Below are 19064 nucleotides of genomic sequence, written 5' to 3' on the forward strand. Positions count from 1 at the left end.
TCACTCTTCCAACCCCAGGATTCGAAGCAGCAACCTTATGGTCATGGGCACAGAGCCCTAACTCACAGAGCCAGACACACCCCACTTCACCAGGGGCTGACATAACGACTTAATGGCACCCAGTAATAATGATAATGATAAAAATGCATCGAATGGTCTAGGGTTACTGTACTGTACTGAATTGGTTAAGGTTACTGTACTGAGCTGAAGTGATTTGGGTTACTCTACTATATTGAATTGGTTAATTCTGCTGTATAGTACTGAATGGGCTAAGGTTACTCTGCTGTACTTAAATGGTTAGGGTTACTGTACTGTACTGAAGTTGGTAGGTTTACTGTACTGTACTGAATGGAATAGTTAGAAGTTGGCTGGATACAGGACAACAGAGCATCCATGAGCTTGGTTGCAAATTCATTTTTTTTAGCTGAATCACACCCTGGAATATTATATTGGTTTGTAATATCTAATCATTTTCATCTCTGATCAGACACTGTTGTTCACTGCAGACAATGAAGGATTTGGCTCTTTACGCACAACTGGCACTATTCCATTTGAACCAAATACTTTCTTTAAAATGTCAGCAAGTGTAATTAGCACCCATTGCAAACTTCACCTGATGCCTGCAGCTTCTGGAATGAGGACTGTGAGTTTCCTGATATTGATTTCAAGTGTTTTAAGTAACTTAACGCCAAGGCAAAATACCACAAATGCTTCTCAGCTCTTCACTTCCACCAGGTAAACACACGTGTTGATCAATATATTGAAGAAGAATCTACAGAATTAAAAAAATTAAATAAACCATGAAACCAGATGTTGACAGATGTGCCTCAGCCTCCACTAAGTAACTGTGTCGTGCAATGTGTCTCTGGACTGTGAAACTGCAGGAACAGAAAGATCTCAGGGGTTAATTGTAGATCATAATTGGGACCAACATGAGGGAACCAGTGGACCAGATGTGGAAATGAAATCATCTCTCAAAGCCGGAGGCGGTTGCATCCCCTTAGTTTCCAGGGTAACCGAGACAAAAATAGCAGTCTGGAATTGGGGGGGGATTCAAGATAACAGCGCTCCCAGATGGCAGAAGAATTGAGTTCCCATCCTCTGAAATGTTAAAAACACAGACAATGGTGTCTGGCGATCATCAACTTAACATTGTGTCATAAGAAAGGCAGTGAGCAACCAGCACAAAGCCGCCGCCCCTTATTCGGCTGAATAACCCCGTGTGGCAGAACCGCGCCTTGCTTTTCCTCCAGAACATTCTGCTATGTGCATTATCTGCACTCAGCAGGTTCTAGACTGTTCTGCTTGGGGGGGGGGGCGTGAGGGATGGAAGGACAAGGCAATAAAAAAGGATATGATTTATTTATTCGTCATTGAAATGCAACTTTACTGTGAGATGTTCAGAACATTGCAGATATTGTAGATTCTTGCAGATTCCACCCCTCTCCCCCAAACTGGGAAGTCTAAGCTTAAATAAAAACTTAACTGATATCTCTTTTAGAACAACAAGTCATATTTGAAAGATTAGACATTCATATATCATACCATGCTTGCATAATGGAAATATATCTTCCTTCTGATGAGCATTTTTTTATTGTTAATTATCAGGTGTCTTGTATTACTTTTCTCTACATTTTTTGTCCAGTGTGTTGAAAAAAGTTCTCGGGTGTAGGCTAGCAATATGAACACCACACAGCTGGTCAAGAAGGCTCAACAGCGGCTGTACTTCCTGAGGAGGCTGAGGAAGTTTGGTATGTCAACCAAGATCCTCAGCAACTTCTACAGCTGCATCGTGGAGAGCACACTGACCAGCTGCATCACCGAATGGTATGGCAGCACTACAGCTATGGACTGCAAACGCCTGCAGAGAGTGGTGAAGACTGCGGAGAAGATCATCAGGACTTCACTGCCCTCTTTGCAGAGCAGCTACCACCACAGAGTCCAGAGAAGAGCTGCCTCCATCCTCAAAGACTCCACACACCTCCAACATGGACTATTCACACTTCTGCCCTCAGGATGGAGGTACAGAAGTGTACGACTTAACAACTCCTTCTTCCCCACTACCATCAGACTCCTTAGCAGCCAACAGGAGTATGATTAATGGACATCATACTACCTTACTACCATACCATACTACCATACTACCTCATACTGTAATTTTTTTGCACATTAAGCTCTTTTGCACATTACACATAAAAGTATTTCTTTTTCTATTTTTTCTATTATATTGTTCCTCGGCATTTTTGTGTGGACAGCAAAGTAAGAATTTCATTGCACGGAGAAATGCACTTTCTACTGTACATATGACAATAAACGCTTTGAATCTTGAAAAACAGCACCCAACAGCAGTAGGTAAAGATGCACAAGCACGCTGCAGACATGAGGTTAGTCGAAGGAAACAGATGAGATCTATTATAAAAACTCATGGTGAATTCTGTCCAGAGGAAACAGCGAGAGCTCCTCGAACCATGATGTAATCTGGAGGCAGATGAAGAGCCGTCGGAGGAGTTCTGCAGTTTGAGTCCATTCTGAGAGGGAATCTAAGGGTGTTCTGTGGCTGATCAGAACTGAAACCGCTACACAGGCTGAGGTTCATGTATGTATTTGTCCATAACTAAGTACCACTTAAGTTCCCCTTTCAGACTACAGTAAAGAACAAGAGAGCAAGTCATTAAGGGAAGGAACTTTCTAAGGGCCGGGGGGCTCTAATGAAGCATAGGTGCACATGCATCACTGTGTACCATTTCTATTTGGGGAAAAAGAAAATGTGCAACACTTGTGTAAAAGAGGTATAATATAGCTCTGGTCCAGAGTAGACAGAGGGCACCCAGTGACATTCACAGCTCATAGCAAGCAGTGGCGTAAAATCAATTACAACCATAAATAAACATTGATTTTTATAGTTATATAATTGATCATATCTTTTAAAATGCCACATGCACTAGAACCCACAGTGTTTCATTTCAAATCTAGGCCGATGTGATATGAATCAAACACTGCAAGTCTATTCTATGTTACTGTGGACAGAAACCATTACATATGCTTTGCAGAATGGTGTAATATGTAGTACAGGGTTGCTTAGCCATTTAGGGCTCAGGGGGTAAAACCCCCACGCAGAGAAACACTTTGAATTTGCACTTTTTTGTCTTTAGATTGCACTGTTTCCCAACTTGGTCCTCGGGGACCCACAAATGGTCCAATGTTTTTGCTGCCTCCCAGCTCCCTGCCCGACAGTCCACATTTTTGCTACCTACTGGGACCCTTAGGCTTAGCATGAGACAAGTGCAGCTGAGGCTCCTGTGGTACAATGAGGCAGCACAGCTCACTTCTCACCCGGACCAGTCACATGGTGCACATTCTCCATAAAGAATGCAGTGTCATTGCCTGTGTTGCTCGGGACCAAAATCCGCTCGTTTCCAGTGTGCCTGCTGCCTTGCATTTATGCTCCCTTATCTAGGTTTACATATTATTTATAGCCAGTCTACACAGAACATGAATTCAATGGATGAGAAAGATGCACTGAAAAGTAACACTGTAATTCCAGTGAGCACTTCCATAAGAAGCAAATGCACTGCGAGAAAGAGCTTAACATTAGCACTTTGTACATGAAGATGAATAAGGATTTCTCAGTTTTATTATGAATACATGGAAAATCATTACTGTTATTATGTGAGCATGACCCCAGAATAAACAAGTTTAGAAACATGCATGCTGTGATACAAAGGATCCAAGGCAAAATGGCAGCTCCTGCAGCACACAAATAAAGATCTGGTATGATATATTAAAGCACAGTCATGAAGTAATGTAAATGGAGTGTAGTAAAACCACCGCAGAGTGGTGAAAAATTGTGAAAAGCACAAAAAAGAAAAAAACTCAGGGATTAGTTTAAGGGTATATGGTATAACAGCACAACTTGTGACAACATGACCTCTGGGTGATACACTAAGGGATTCTGGGTAATGAGCAAGCAAGTTAGTTAATAAAAACTCCCAGCCATGGGTCAAAAAGGAAGGCATGTGCATTGACAGTGTCATTAAGGAGGAAACCGAGGAGCGAAATGATGCAGAATAACAGGAACAACTAGTTCAGCTGAGTACTGAACATTAACCAACCTATTAATGTACATTTAAGTCATAGGCGGAGTTTGATGTTTGGAGGGGCAAAAAACATGCATCCTGCTTACCTTATGTATTAACACAGTATCTGATGTAAGCTAGCATAACCTATTGTTTTGTCTACCTATAGGGTACCAACAATCAGCTCATGCACAGTAAGAAGTGCCAGCATACTGTAGAACAGTGCAATGCCAATTAACTGCAATTTAACTGCCGCTCGTTGTCCCTCCCCCGAAACTCCATCCATGGCATCCAGAAAGAGGAACTGAACTTTATAATCATGGTCTACGACGTCAAATTTGATCGCCTTCCTCTTAAATGACGAAATAAAATCTATATCTCCAAAAGTATAAAATAATTCTGAATAAACAAAAAAGCACCGCTTTGAACAAAACTGCAAAAATATTCCGTGTTTTTCTGTTTGGACTTGATCATAAACAATGATTTTTACTTTCATTTCTGCCACCGGAATTCCACTTTCGGTTTCTGTTCTGAATCATGAGATCGGGGTGGGGTACATTCCTTTTCAGGTTGCTGGCTCTCTGGGTTCAGTACTTTTTATACCCTATTCGTCACCCATTTCGCCTTCTCCGAAAAGCCGTCGCGGCCATCTACTCGAAAATGCACCGCCTGTCGGACGTGGAGGACGAGCTGGAGTGCAAGTTCGACTCAACCTGGGAGGAGGAATCCGGCGACAGCGGAGACGAACAAGCCGGGGAGAAGGAGACAGCGAGGAGTGACACCGCCAGGGTGTGTAGCCAGAATCCGAATCTTTTTATTTGTCATGTACGAAAAACAATTTGGAATTTGTTTTGATGCAGGTGCTGGCACGAAGTGCACTGTTAAACATACCGTCAAGACAAAAATACACAAAACAATAAATAGAATAAAAATGAAAAACAGGTAGACGAAATGTTAATATGGCTTATTAATAAACAAATTAACGTGTAGACGCATAAATAAGAATGAGACAACTAGATGCTGATAGGGTGACCACCATGCCAGGAGGGAAACTATGAGCTACTTCAGGTTTTACAAACCACTTTAAAACTGAGGCTACTGTGCTTGGCTAATTAGTTCAGTTCTTCTTGTGCTTTTACTAATTTATTTCATTGATTGAAAGACTCATCCAGTTGTTTCACTTCAACATCAGAGTATAACATTTGTTTGCCTACAGTTGGTGACTAAATATGAAAAGCTGTGTGTATAGGTTTCTAAGTTTGGTGAAACAGTTTGCTGAGTATCTTTATCGCTTCTGGCGGCCCCCAAAAGGGTTTGTCTGGTGGTAATGGAAATTAAAGTGTCTCATTCTGTCCGATTAAGACATTGCCCCCCCCCAGCGCTGCCCTGGAGCCGCCCTGGAGCACTGACCAGCCAGCGGGCAGGCAGGCAGTGGCCCCAGACCTTATTTATAGCTATTAGGATGAGCACCTTAAATAACAAAAAGAACATGGTGTTCTTGGTGGGTGGCACTGGGGAGGGGGGTTAGCAATGGCTCTTTGGGGGTGCATAACCCTAGAAATGCCCCCCACAATGCCGACCTGTGGCCAGCATATTCAGTATTATTGGTTCGGCTCACGTGGAACCGTTTTTATCCCCGTTCCCAGTCATGCTCACCTTCCACAGCAGTCTAGCAGCACTGACTGTTTGCCTTGTGGGCAGAATAAACCCTTTGCCTCGTAACATCCACCAATTCATCTTCCATAACTGATTATTCAGTACAGCATTGTGATGGTACTGGAGTCTGTCCCAGGAAGCACAGGGCAGCACCTTGGATGGGATGCTACTGTAACATAGTGTCCACCCACATACACACAGACACACGCAGCCAGACATACACACAGACGCACGCGGCCAGACATACACACAGACGCACGCAGCCAGACATACACACAGACCCACGCAGCCAGACATACACACAGAAGCACGCAGCCAGACATACACACAGACGCACGCAGCCAGACATACACACAGACCCACGCAGCCAGACATACACACAGACGCACGCAGCCAGACATACACACAGACCCACGCAGCCAGACATACACACAGACGCACGCAGCCAGACGTACACACAGAGACACGCAGCCAGACATACACACAGACGCACGCAGCCAGACATACACACAGACCCACGCAGCCAGACATACACACAGACGCACGCAGCCAGACATACACACAGACCCACGCAGCCAGACATACACACAGACCCACGCAGCCAGACATACACACAGACGCACACAAACATATTCACTCCAACATATACACATATACACAGAACTTCACCAGTACAGGATTTTCCCAGTATTGATATTGACTCTTATTTTAAGGATTTAAAAATCGTTTTATTATCATAAATAGTGAACTTAAGTACAACAAAATAAATGAAAGTATTGATAAATAACGGTCGAATGTATAAAAATAAAAAACGTGTGTTGGCGATATGGAGTTGCAGTGTGCCCTCTGATGGACAAAGTACGCAACGACAACAGTCTTAACATGGCGAATCCTTCTCCCGTTACTTTTTAATTGCCATATACTGCAAATAGATCATATCGGCCGATTATATTGGTACGCAGATGTATCGGTCGGTCATTAATCTGCATATTATGTATTACAGTGCTGCCCATTGCAGAGCAGAAGAGGTGCATGATGAGAACTGACCTTGTCCGTTTAACATGCAACATACATGCTTCTATACATCAGGAGATACGTCCCCCGTCCAATGAGCTTCCTAGCCACTAAGATAAAGCCCAAATCATTTAGGGAGGCGCTGGAGTTGCTGTGGTACAGTAACTGTATCCATTTCATGTTATGAATATGCATAGTACAGCCTTTAGTTGTTATTTAACATTATGCACGCCAAAGTTCAAGAAACTTTTTCGTTTGTGCTTTGCTTTTCAGAGGCTTTATCATTACACGAGAAATGTATCTGCGGCGAGGGACATGCAGAACTACAGGCACGACTACCCAGTAAGTTTGACATTGGCAACAAACAGAAAAAGAACATCAATCCAGTCACTTATCAAGTAAGACATCAGACATATTTATGAAAAAAAAAACAGCAAGTTAAAAGCTACTGTTTTTATTTTTGTCCCACACAAGTGTAGAAATGAATACATTTTTAATTAAAAATTATATCACTTTTCTTCATGTTAGTCAAATTCAGAAGGCAGGGTGGTGTGTGGTTTAGTGGGTTAGGGTCTTTGGTGAAGGACCAAGGAACAATCCACACTGTGGCTCCAACAGGACAAGCACCTTCATTTTAAGAAAAACAAGGAACCAGAAGGGGTCTAAGACACAGGAAAAATGTACACAATCGGGTAACAAATACACACAACAAAACAGCGAACAAATGCAATTACCAACTAAGGATAAGAATGCGGGCAACAGGGCAAGTTCAAAATGCTGGTCACTAATAGTTAACAGTCTGCTCCTTGAACAGATGAACACTGCTACAAGGCAAATGAGAGACATGTTAGATTTTTATTATTATTATGGTCTAGGACTTAAAATGTGTATTAAAGCTGTACCATTGTTGTTAATACTTTTTGCGCTGCATGTTTTCATTTGAGGGCTTCCTTCTTTTTAAAAACTAAAACTACCTTGGATGAGATATGCAAAAACTTAAGACCTACATCTACTCTTAACTTATGCAAAATGAAGGATCCAGCTTTTTTTCCTTTTCATTTCCAGGAACCTTGCAGAAGGACAAATACAGTACGTACTTCTTCTTTGTTTACGAATGCATGACCGTAAGTCAAAACCAAAACAGCGATGAAACTGAAGCCACACAGTGCCGGGGGCTTCATGTCTCACAGTGTGTTTCCTCTCCAGGACAAGATGAATTTAAAATTTTACCTCGGCAAAATACTCAGCTCTCCTGATGGTACGTGACTATAAAGACTACATTGTTAAGTGCAGCCCTTCCTTGATTATAACAAATGCCGAATCTCCCTTGATGTGCTGTTCCAGATTTTATGATTCAGGATTTTCACACAGAGTGGTGGGGAGACTATGAAAGACTTGAGTATGTTCATTCCTACATTCAGTGGTAAGAAATACATTATTTCTGTTAAGATATTTACATCTTACCGATCATAAAGTGTGCAGGAACTACACAGTGAGAGCACACTACTGGTCTGCAATTACTCTATTACTCTTGTGTGTAAACCCAGATCGAACAAATCCTATAAGGGTCAGGAGTAATTCTTTGACTGATTGATATCTTTGATATGAATTTGAAGTTAAATTTTGGTGTATTGACAATGCAAGTTTGCTATATGCAAAGCTGCACAAATTGTATTTAAGTCTAAATAACCTATGAATATCCTACATATAAAATGAATATTTCACAGGTTGTTTCCATTGCAAGAAGCAGGAATGAATTATCTTGCTTATGAACTAACCAAGGAGGAGATTAAGGTATGTTGCAAGAGTGGGCAGTATATACATTCACTCATACTGACACAGTGTAATGCAAATATCATATTTCTTGGCCAATAAGGACTTCTGTGACAATGAAGATGCAATGAAGAGACTGAAGATGTCATACAAACTCATGTTGGACTTCTATGGCATAGAGCTGGTCAATGAGACCTCGGGAGAGGTGCAACGTGCAAAAAACTGGAAAGAACGATTTAAAAATCTTAACAGGTCAGTGAAAAGTTAATTCCTCAAGAAATGTGTGCTTCAGAGAGGATCCATGAAAGGAAAGTTATGTGATTTTTAAAGAGAGGTTATTGTGGGGAAAATGCCATCTTCCTGTATTAGATATACAGTAATGTCTTATGCGTCATAATCCAGTTTTGATAAAATATGCAGTTATGGGGTTTTGCCTCTGTGTGGCAGTGTACTTCATAGACAGTACTAACTTAATTAGTTAAATAACTCAATGAGGTACTGATTTGCCACACAAGGTGGGGTAGTGGCCGAGGCAAAAAACACATCGGTGTATTGGAAGGTTGTTGTAAACACTGGGATGATTTTAAATCTAACCTGACACTTTGACAGGTGTAATATCACACCATACCGGCAGATCATCTAAACGTCATTGTCTTTTACTGCTTGAGACTTTTACACAGTACTGTACTGTGCTGTTTCATGTACACTATTTATGTTTTTTTATTATTATTATTGCTGGTAGAAACACCCACAACAACTTGCGCATCACCCGTATTCTAAAATGCCTGGGGGACTTGGGCTACAAGCAATACCAGGCACCGCTGGTTCGCTTCTTCCTGCACGAGACTCTCGTCAAGGGAAACCTTGAGAATGTGAAGCGAAGCGTGATAGAGTACTTCATCTTCTCCATCCGCAATAAGCAGAAGCGGCAGGAACTGCTTAAATTTGCATTCCGGCACTACCGACCCCGAGAAGAGTTTGTGTGGTGTCCGAGAAGGATACAGAGGCGCCTTAAGCAGAAAGAGGATCAGAAAAGCTACGCAGAGGGAAAACATCCACGTAGACATGTGGATTGCAATCCTTATATGTCTGAAGGATCCCCAGCTAATGTGGACGTCCCAATGGAAGAAAGCATGGAAACTTCTGACCCCTCAGAGACAGACGTTGTAGACGAAGAAAGAGAAACAGAGAAATATCATGTTGAAAGTGCAGACAATGAGACCAAAGCAGCTGCAAAAGAACTAACTCACAAGGAGCTCAGTATTCCGGAGACAGAGCAGACTGCAGAGAAAACAGATGAGGCAATTTCACCAGTTAAGCAAGTGGGGCAGGGACTTAAACTGGTTAACCTAATAGAAAACTCAATGGATGGCAATCATAATAATCATGTGACAAATCACAGTAAAACAGATGCAGCAAGTCCAGAAACTGTATGTGAAAATATGGATAGTCCTAAAGTGGTTGTTGATCAGGTCATGTGTCATATTAATTTAACTGAAGATTCGGAGAGTCAAGGTCTTACAGATGAAGTGTCAAAGACTTACAGTACTTCAGATGAACAACTGGGCAGTGGCAATGTCCATGAGGAAATGGCATTGAGTCACATCAATCCAGCTACGGAAAAAAGGAGTTTCAATGCTCCAGCTGATCAAGAGGCCAGTAAGAGCTCTCTGGGTGAAAATGGGATTCCCAGGGCTTTAAGTGAAACAGTAGAGGGTCACAGCTCTCAGAGTGGAGATGCAATTCCCAGAGTTTTAAGTGAAAAAGTACAGATTCAAAGCTCTCCGGCTGAAGATGCGACTCCCACTGCTTTACCTGAAAACGTAGAGAGTCACTGCTCTTTTAGTAAAGATAGGATTCCCTGTGCTTTAAATGAAGAAGCAGAGAGTCAAAGTGCTGGTTATAGTATGGAGCCTAAAACAGAGTGACAGCCAGATGGGGAGATGAGATGAGTCACTACACATTTATAAAACAATTATTCTAATCCAGTCACCTAAGGATGAGAGAATTAATGGAAATAACAAAGAAGGTAAACAATGTATGGATATTACTAAGAAACTGGCTTATTGTAATTCATTTAAATCAAAACAAGAGTGCCATGTAACTGATATGGGTTGATGTAGTCTGGGAGATAAATTTTATGAATGTTTTTTTTTTCAGTACTGTTGAAGGCATAGAGAGTTCCACTTAATTGAAGCAATATCATGACTGGTCTGTAGATTGCAGTGTCTTGTACAAATTATGAAATAAAAGAGGTACTCTTTTGACACTTTGTTTTTATGTTATATATAGAACACACAGACACAGCATAGGGAGGACATGCAAACTCCACAATCAGAACCCAGGCTGTGGGGGTGCGGGGAGGGGGATGGGGATGGGGGACTCTGCCATCTGCCAGTGGTGGGGCCCTCATACCCGAACTGCACCCACTAATTTTAATGCATAGTAGACATAAACACACAACTCTCTCACACATGTACATGCACACTTCACACCAACATGGGTCAGGGAGGGGATGGGGGCTGAGGGGCCCCCCCTAACTCTCTGTCTCTGGCCCTGTGCTGGTGGGGTGGCCCGCCGGGGGGAAGACCCATCATGGGGGGGTTCGGGTGGCCCTGGCGGGTATGGGCGGCCTCCTCTCTTGGGCCGCGGGCCGGGTGGTGCTTGGCTCTGCTGCGCCGTGGTGGGGCCCTGGCGGGCGGTCCGGGGAATCTTGGGACGCTCTGGGCCCTGCTAGGCGGATTGGGGGGTTCGGTCTGGGCTGGGCGGGGTGTCTGCCGCTCCCCGGTCGCCGCGGGTCCGCTCCCGGGTGGGGGGGGGGGCTCTTTGTATGGGCCCCCCTTGGATCATCCTGCAGTGTTGGGGGGGAGGCGTGCCGGGTCGCTGCGGTGGGCGGCGGCTCGTCCTCCCGGGGGACGGGCTGGGGGGGCTGGGGCTCCCCCGGTGTGTGGGGGGCCGTCCGCCGGGGGGTGGGGGGGGTGGTCCCGGTGGGTGGGGCCCTTCGGCCCTGGACCCGCCTGCCCCGGTGGGGTGGTTGCGGGTGGGGCTGGGGGGCTCGCCGCCCGTCCTCCCTCTGCGGGCCTCCCTGTGCGGGGGTTGGCGCCCCCTTAGTCCCTCGCGGGCTCCCTCTCGGGTTGGGCGGGTGGTTGTCTCTGGGATGCGTGGCTGTGGGCCCTTGTGCCGGGGGGGCAGTAGGGTGGCTTCGGTTGCCTGGTTCTCCTGCCTTCGCCTTGGGCCTGGGGGGGGGGGGGTGCTGCCGCCTCCCCTGACGGCATTAAATGCCAGCACATCCAATGACAAATCAGGTCACACCTACACTTGCACATGCATACAAGACTGGTTGAGCGATCAATATCATTATTATTATGACTTTTTAGGGTATGTTATAGATTTAGGAATTGAAATATACATATATAACGGTACGATTACGTGTGTGTATGCTACATATATATAATACCGATTTGTATTAATTATTATTAGTATCACTGATGTTATAATTCTTGTTGTTTGATGAGTGTTATGTTTCTTATGGTTGTTTGTATTCTGTATTCCCCTATACTTCATCTTTTTTCCATCCCGCCTACATTATTAGTGTTATTATTTCTGTATACCTTTTTTTTTTTTTTCTTTTCTCTCTCCCCCTCTCCCCATGGTGATTGATGTCTGTTATTGTTACGCTGTTGTTTTTGTACCCCCCCTGTTTTTCTCCTTTTCCACGGTACTGGTGAGTTCGGAGCGGCCACAATCTTTACTCTTGAATGTAATGTAAAATAAAGTTGTCCTCCGAAGAGGGGGGGTGGTGGTGGGCAATTAAAAAAAAAAAAAAAAAAAAAAAAAAAAAAAAAAAAAAAAAAAAAGAACCCAGGCTGGACTCGAACCCACAGCCCTGGAGGTGTGAGGCAGCAGGGCAGCAGTGCCACCTTATAGTGAATTTAATTATGAATAACTGATATTCCCATATGAGAAACCTCAGACTGATGAAGATTAAAAGTGTGTTTAATTTAAAGCTCCACTTTGCACTGAACTTACCATGCAGCACACAGGGTCCTCACCTCCAAGCCTCCCATTCAGTCCTTTCCTGTAAGTTGAACAATAAAGGCTGTGATTTTAAGGTCTGTGCCATTTGTTATAATTTTAATGCCATTTGAACTTAGTCTTTCTTAGAAATCCTAGGGTTTCTTGTCACTCACATCAGCAGTACACTGAAATGGAACATCACATTGCCAAAAAGGCTCAACAGAGATGGTTTTTCTTAAGACAGCTAAAAAAATTCAGAGCAAAATGAAGCCGCCTCCTGCAGTTTTACACTGGCATTGTTCACTGAGATCAGGGGGAGCTCAAGTAGGAGAAGGAAGTGTTCCAGAGTTTGGCCTGTTTAAGCTGCACCATAAACCTGTAGAAGAAGTGGGTTGAACTTCTGCTGCGACCAGAATATCAAGCCACAGGGAGAAAACCCCATCCAGGTGGATGCCCAGAAACCCTTCAAGTTGCATTGCTTTTAGAAGCTGCTGTGACTGGCTTACGTTTATTTGACATGTATCCCTTTGGTAGACATGTACAGGCCACTCCTACCACCTGTACGGTTGCCTAATACAGATTCCTATGTCACTTTGACACAGCATTTGCCAACTCCACTGACCCTCTCCATCCAAGGCAGTGACATCAGTGAAATCATGTAGTCATCTGGCTAAAATAAGGAACGGCTCCTCCCAGCACACATTACCACATGCTGGAGGGATGACCCCTACCCGGGTTCAGCAGCCGCCGCTTTCTGGGAGCCAAAGCCCTAAGGCAGGGGTGGCCAATCTTATCCGCAAAGGGCCGGTGTGTGTGCGGGTTTTCGCTGCAACTCCCTAATTAGATTACTAATTAGAGGACTGATTGGCTGAAGAGTCCTCACACCTGGGTTTGAACAGCTGACTTACAGGTTAACTGCAAAAACCTGCATATACACCGGCCCTTTGTGGATAAGATTGGACACCGCTGATCTAAGGCATACAGTGTCCTGTTGGCTCTGAGGCGGCCATCAGCACGGCTACGAAAAGGGCATCCGGAGCAGATAGCAATAAAGACCATTATTAATCTTATGTCATAATTAAAGATTTCAAGCGATACAGAGGACAGGAGAAGCAAATGTGACATTCGCAGAAAGGCCTGACCGACCCCGACTTTAATAACTGAATATGGCGCAAGAGCTGTCATTTAAATTGTTTTGAAAGTAAACTCTAAAGTAAATAAAATGCCAATAAAATACACTACCAGTCAAAAGTTTTTGCATACCACAGGTTTTTAACAAATTTCTATTCTTATTAAGCATTAGAATGTTGACTGATTAACTATAAATGAAAATATAAGTCAAATAAAAGAAGTTTCCTTTATAACATGGAAATAGTATGTAACAGAGCATGTCTGACATCCTATTAAGTGGTTGTGTGTAGATCAGGTCAGGTCAGGTTGGGTGGCACTGATGCAGCACGTTGCCACAACCACCACATGATGAAATGCCTTAGGATTCCGGCTGGCGACCCCCCCAGGCAGACACATGGTATAGTTCCACCCTCCGGAAATAGCCATCCATCTTTCGCAGCCAGGTGCAATGTGGGAGTCCCCTCTGCCTGCTCCAGCTGCTCGGGTCCTCAGCAATGAGGATCATGTGAGCCAGCTCACCGTCAGGGAAATGCGCCTCATGGCCGCAGTGCTGTAACAGAGGCTCCCTCACAATGCAGGTAATGTGCCTCATTCGGGACTCCTCTAGCAACCTCTCTTTCGAAACAAAGTCAAACCAGCGGTACCCAAGGACTCTCCCAAGAGACACAGTACCAAAGGAGTCTAGTCTTCATCTCAGCTCACTGGATAGCATCCATGTCTCACAGCCATACAGCAAGACAGGGAGCACCAGGACTTTAAAGACTTGGGCCTTCGTCCTCGGGACGATTTCGGGAACATCACACGCCCCTTTCCAGCGACCTCATGACCCCCCATGTTCTCCCAATCCATCTGCTGTCTTCATAGGAAGAGTCACCAGAGACACAAATGTCACTGCTGAGGTGACTCTGTTGATAAGGTTGACATTATCCCTGCAGACAGACACATTGCTGATGACTCTGCCTAAAGGAGTCATTAAAGGCCTGGATCTTGGTTGTTATCCAGGACACCCGCAATCCAAGACATTCGGACTCTGTGTTTCTCAAAGTTTCTCTGCTGTTATAACTGCTAGAGGAGGTTACATTGATGAATCAAAGATAAGACATTCTCTTGCTAATAAATGTACCAAATGGTGAACATGTTTGTTAGCAAAGAATATTGAGTGTATTTTTAGTAAATATTAAATAACATGCAAATGTAGGAAATTTGTTTCTGCAAAAACTTTTCACTAGCAGTGTACATTTATATAAAGATGCAACAGATACAACAGGTAAAAAATTGTGAGTTAAGATGCTGAGAGCCTAAGGAAGATTAATGATTGTATAGACTATAGAGTATCATTCTAACCTAAATGAAGCCTTAAAAGGGAAGTTAAAAGTGAACTGTATCAGGCGGGACCCCAGCCACCCTGCAGTGTCACTTTTCACCCTCCTCCCATCTGGGAAGCGACTACAGTCCATTCGGACGCGCACCTCCAGGTTTAGGAACAGTTTCTACCCAACTGCAATCAGACTCATGAACAATCAGTAACCTTGTGTCACCTCCACTGCTACCCACACATATATTTCTGTCTCTGTCTCTATTTATTCCTGGGATTCTGGTCTTATTTATTTACTTATTTATAATTCACTTTATCTTTACGTTCACTTGTCGTCCTGTTGTCTGTCTTGTTGTCTATGTTCACTGTCTGAAGGAGCACATGCAAGCAAGCATTTCATTGTACTGGTACTCGTACTTGTTAGGGATTCAATTATTAGGGGAGTAGACAGTTATGTGTGCACGCGTGATAGAGGGTCCCGTACGGTGTCTTGCCTGCCTGGTGCCCAGGTAGGAGACCTTCCAGATCGTGTGGACAAGCTTTTGGCCCCAGCTGGGGTGGATCCAGTTGTCGTGGTGCATGTTGGCACCAACGACATAGGCAAGGGTAGAAGGGCTGTTCTGCAGGATAAATTTATAGAAGTCGCCAATAAGCTTAGAAGCAGAACGTCCATGGTGGTATTTTCTGAAATACTCCCCGTGCCACGTGCAAGTCAGGCTAAGTTAGCTGAGATAAGGAGATTAAATGCGTGGCTAAAAGGATGGTGTAGGAAAGAGGGGTTTAGGTTTATGGGGCACTGGAGGACCTTCTGGAACAGGTGGGACCTGTTCAAGCCGGATGGGTTGCATCTGAACCAGAGTGGAAGTAGTGTACTGGGAAGGCGTATTTGTAGTGTAGTTGAGGAATGTTTAAACTAGGGAATGGGGGGGCAGGGAGGTTAGTTAAGTATGTACCTGGGGGGAAACGGAAAGCCCCAAAAAATCATATTATAAGTGGGCACCGTAATAGACCTACCCTTTGTTGTCTGTATTTCAACGCCAGGAGTATTAGGAATAAAATTCATGATTTAGAGGCTCTTATCTCATCGGACTCTTATGATATTATAGCAATAACTGAAACGTGGTTCAGTGAAAAGGATGGACAAGAATATAATATGGATGGTTACACGTTGTTCCGTAAAGACCGTATAGGTAAGAAGGGAGGTGGTGTTGCAGTATATGTAAAGGAAAACTTGCAGGCAAGGGAGCTTACTGATATAAGTAAAAGTACGGAAGCTATATGGGTAAAATTAGATGCTAAAAACTCAAATAGCCTAATTGTCGGTGTTTGTTACAGAGCACCTAATGTAGCTGCCGAGGAAAGCAGATTGTTATACAGTGATATTAGGATTATGAGCAATAAAAATGATGTGGTAGTTATGGGTGATTTTAATTTACCAGGGATGCAGTGGGACATTGTTGCTGGCTCTTCTGAAAATGAATTTGAGATGGTGGAATTAGTACAGGATTGTTTTTTTACTCAGTTTGTTAACACCCCTACCAGGGGAGATGCCATTCTTGATCTTGTTTTCTCTAATAACCAGGACAGGATTGGTAAATTAGACGTTTTAGAACCACTTGACAGTAGCGATCATAACATGGTTAAATTTGAGGTTAAGTTTAGTGCCCGAAGAGCAAAGTCCAAATCAAAAATATATAATGTTAGGAAGGCTAACTTCAATTGTATGAGATTAAAACTAGAAACTGTGAACTGGATGGAGTTAAATAACAAAACTGTTGAAGAGGCATGGGAATTTTTTAAAAGCACATTATTGCAAGTGCAAGAGGACTTCATACCTGTTTCCAGCAAGAATAAATCTAGGAAATTGCAACCTAGGTGGTTTACTAGGGAAATAAAGTATAAAGTAAAGAGGAAAAGGGCTTTGTTCCAGAGATGGAAAATAACTGATGATGACATAATAAAGCAAGAGTATCTAAATCTACAGGCTGAATTAAAAAATGACATTAGACGAGCTAAAAGGAATGTCGAAAGGAAGATCGCATTGGAGGCTAAGGATGACGTTAAAAGTTTCTTCCAGTATTTTAACTCTAAAAGAGCTCTAAAAGCTGAAATTACTAATCTGCAGGATAGTAAGGGTCTTATAATTGAAAACGACATTGACATAGTAAATGAGTTCAATGATAGTTTTGCACGGGTATTCACTGTTGAGGACACTAGTAAATTACCAGTTCTTATTACTAATCCAACTTCGTCTATAACTAATATATATATAACTGAAGCTGATGTTTTGCAAAGCCTAGCGAAGCTCAAAATAAATAAATCACAGGGCCCTGATGGCATCTTACCTATAGTGTTAAAAGAGATGAGGGATATTATTTGCCGACCCTTAACTTTACTGTTTCAAAAATCCTTATCTGAAGGTGTGGTACCTTCTGATTGGAAGCATGCCAACATAACGCCCATTTTCAAAAAAGGGGATAGAAGTAATTTGTCAAACTATAGGCCAATCAGTCTAACTTGTATAACTGGTAAAGTTATGGAGGCTATAATCAAAGAGAAAATGGTAGATTACCTGAACTCAAATAACATTTTGAGGGATAGCCAGCATGGATTTAGGAGAGGTAGATCCTGTTTAACAAATCTGTTGGAGTTTTTTGAGGAAGCTACTCAGGAAGTTGATGATAAGAAGGCCTATGATGTCATCTACTTAGATTTCCAAAAGGCTTTTGATGTTGTCCCCCACAAGAGGCTCTCACTTAAACTCAAAGCGACAGGTATTTTAGGAACTGTAGCGACCTGGATTGATAACTGGTTAACGGATAGGAAGCAGCGAGTAGTTATAAGAGGCTCAATGTCACAGTGGGCCTGCGTTCATAGTGGGGTACCGCAGGGTTCAATTTTAGGACCACTATTGTTCCTAATTTACATAAATGATATAGACACTAATATATACAGTAAACTGGTGAAATTTGCAGATGACACCAAGGTGGGTGGTGTAGCAGATACTGAACTAGCAGCTTAGCAGCTACAGAGGGATCTTAATTTAATTAGTGACTGGGCCGACACCTGGCAGATGAAATTTAACATAGACAAATGTAAGGTACTCCATGTATGGAGCAGAAATATAAAGTACAGGTATTTTATGGGACCTACTGAAATAAAGGTAGCTGATTATGAGAAAGACCTTGGTGTGTATGTTGATGCTTCCATGTCTCATTCTCGCCAGTGCGGGGAAGCAATAAAAAAGGCCAATAGGATGTTGGGGTATATCTCCAGGTGTGTGGAGTTTAAGTCAAGGGAGGTAATGCTAACCGTGCGTTCACACCGCCGGCGGCGAAAGCGTCAAAGTGGCCGGAAGTCATTAATTTTCAATATGAGCCGGCGGCGAGATGCGGCGAGCAGCGGCGCGGCGCGTCTTGGACGGCGAGAGCGTCAAGGAGAGTTGAAATCAGGTCAACTTTATGGTAATGAGCTATGACGCGGTTAGGCAGCAACCAATCGAAATGTAGAAGTCCACCGCTTGAGCAGATTCCAGATAACGCAGTCCTGTAAACTTTGGTTCCGACCACATTAGTTCCCATGGCCGACCGCCATCAAGCAACAAAGAAGAAGATCCCATGCAGAATGGAGGAGAGGTTAATAATTGCTGTGGCGGGTTTCCCAGTAATTTACGACGTGTCCCTGTTTGCATACAGGGACATAAATAAAAAAAATGATGCATGGACCAAGGTGTCCGAGATTGTTGGGGTTCCTGGTGAGTTTCTAATGTGCATTAATGTTATGTATTTTCTGAAAATAAGCGGGAATTTCAAGCTGACTTTAGCACCAGAGCATGCAAAGCTGTTACTGCTGCAGAATATTCTGACATATCAAAACATATTGGATTATTAATTAATTAATTAATGTTAAAGACCAAGACTAGTAAATACATGTCTCCTATAATACTGAAACTAGACTAGCACTTAACCATGAACATAAAAATTACACACCACACAAATGGCTTTTAATTGAAAGAAAACATGTAACTACAAAAAAGTTCTTTCCATCGATCAATTTCTTACCTTCACATTCAATATATTTCA

At 43.1% G+C, this 19064-nt stretch overlaps 1 protein-coding gene across 1 annotated transcript; it reads left to right on the top strand.

Moving 5' to 3' along the window:
- The first annotated feature begins 4406 nt into the window (after window positions 1-4406).
- On the top strand, window positions 4407-12630 carry LOC111835861 (uncharacterized). Its single transcript, XM_023796578.2, has 9 exons — window positions 4407-4865; window positions 7020-7088; window positions 7812-7835; window positions 7953-8004; window positions 8091-8169; window positions 8474-8540; window positions 8623-8771; window positions 9262-10864; window positions 12385-12630. Exons 1-8 carry the CDS (start codon window positions 4614-4616, stop codon window positions 10445-10447), a joined length of 1878 nt encoding a protein of 625 aa, XP_023652346.1. The 5' UTR covers window positions 4407-4613; the 3' UTR covers window positions 10448-10864; window positions 12385-12630.
- Window positions 12631-19064: the final 6434 nt, after the last annotated feature.

This window comes from Paramormyrops kingsleyae, chromosome 8 (assembly GCF_048594095.1).
Source record: "Paramormyrops kingsleyae isolate MSU_618 chromosome 8, PKINGS_0.4, whole genome shotgun sequence".
NCBI classification, from domain to species: Eukaryota; Metazoa; Chordata; class Actinopteri; order Osteoglossiformes; family Mormyridae; genus Paramormyrops; species Paramormyrops kingsleyae.

Excerpts from the sequence above, each read along its gene's own strand:
- LOC111835861 (XM_023796578.2), top strand. The coding sequence starts at position 4,614 with ATGAGATCGGGGTGGGGTACATTCCTTTTCAGGTTGCTGGCTCTCTGG. Across the intron at positions 7,089-7,811 it reads ACTACAGGCACGACTACCCA|GAACCTTGCAGAAGGACAAA; the intron begins GTAAGTTTGACA and ends TTTCATTTCCAG. Across the intron at positions 7,836-7,952 it reads CTTGCAGAAGGACAAATACA|GACAAGATGAATTTAAAATT; the intron begins GTACGTACTTCT and ends TTTCCTCTCCAG.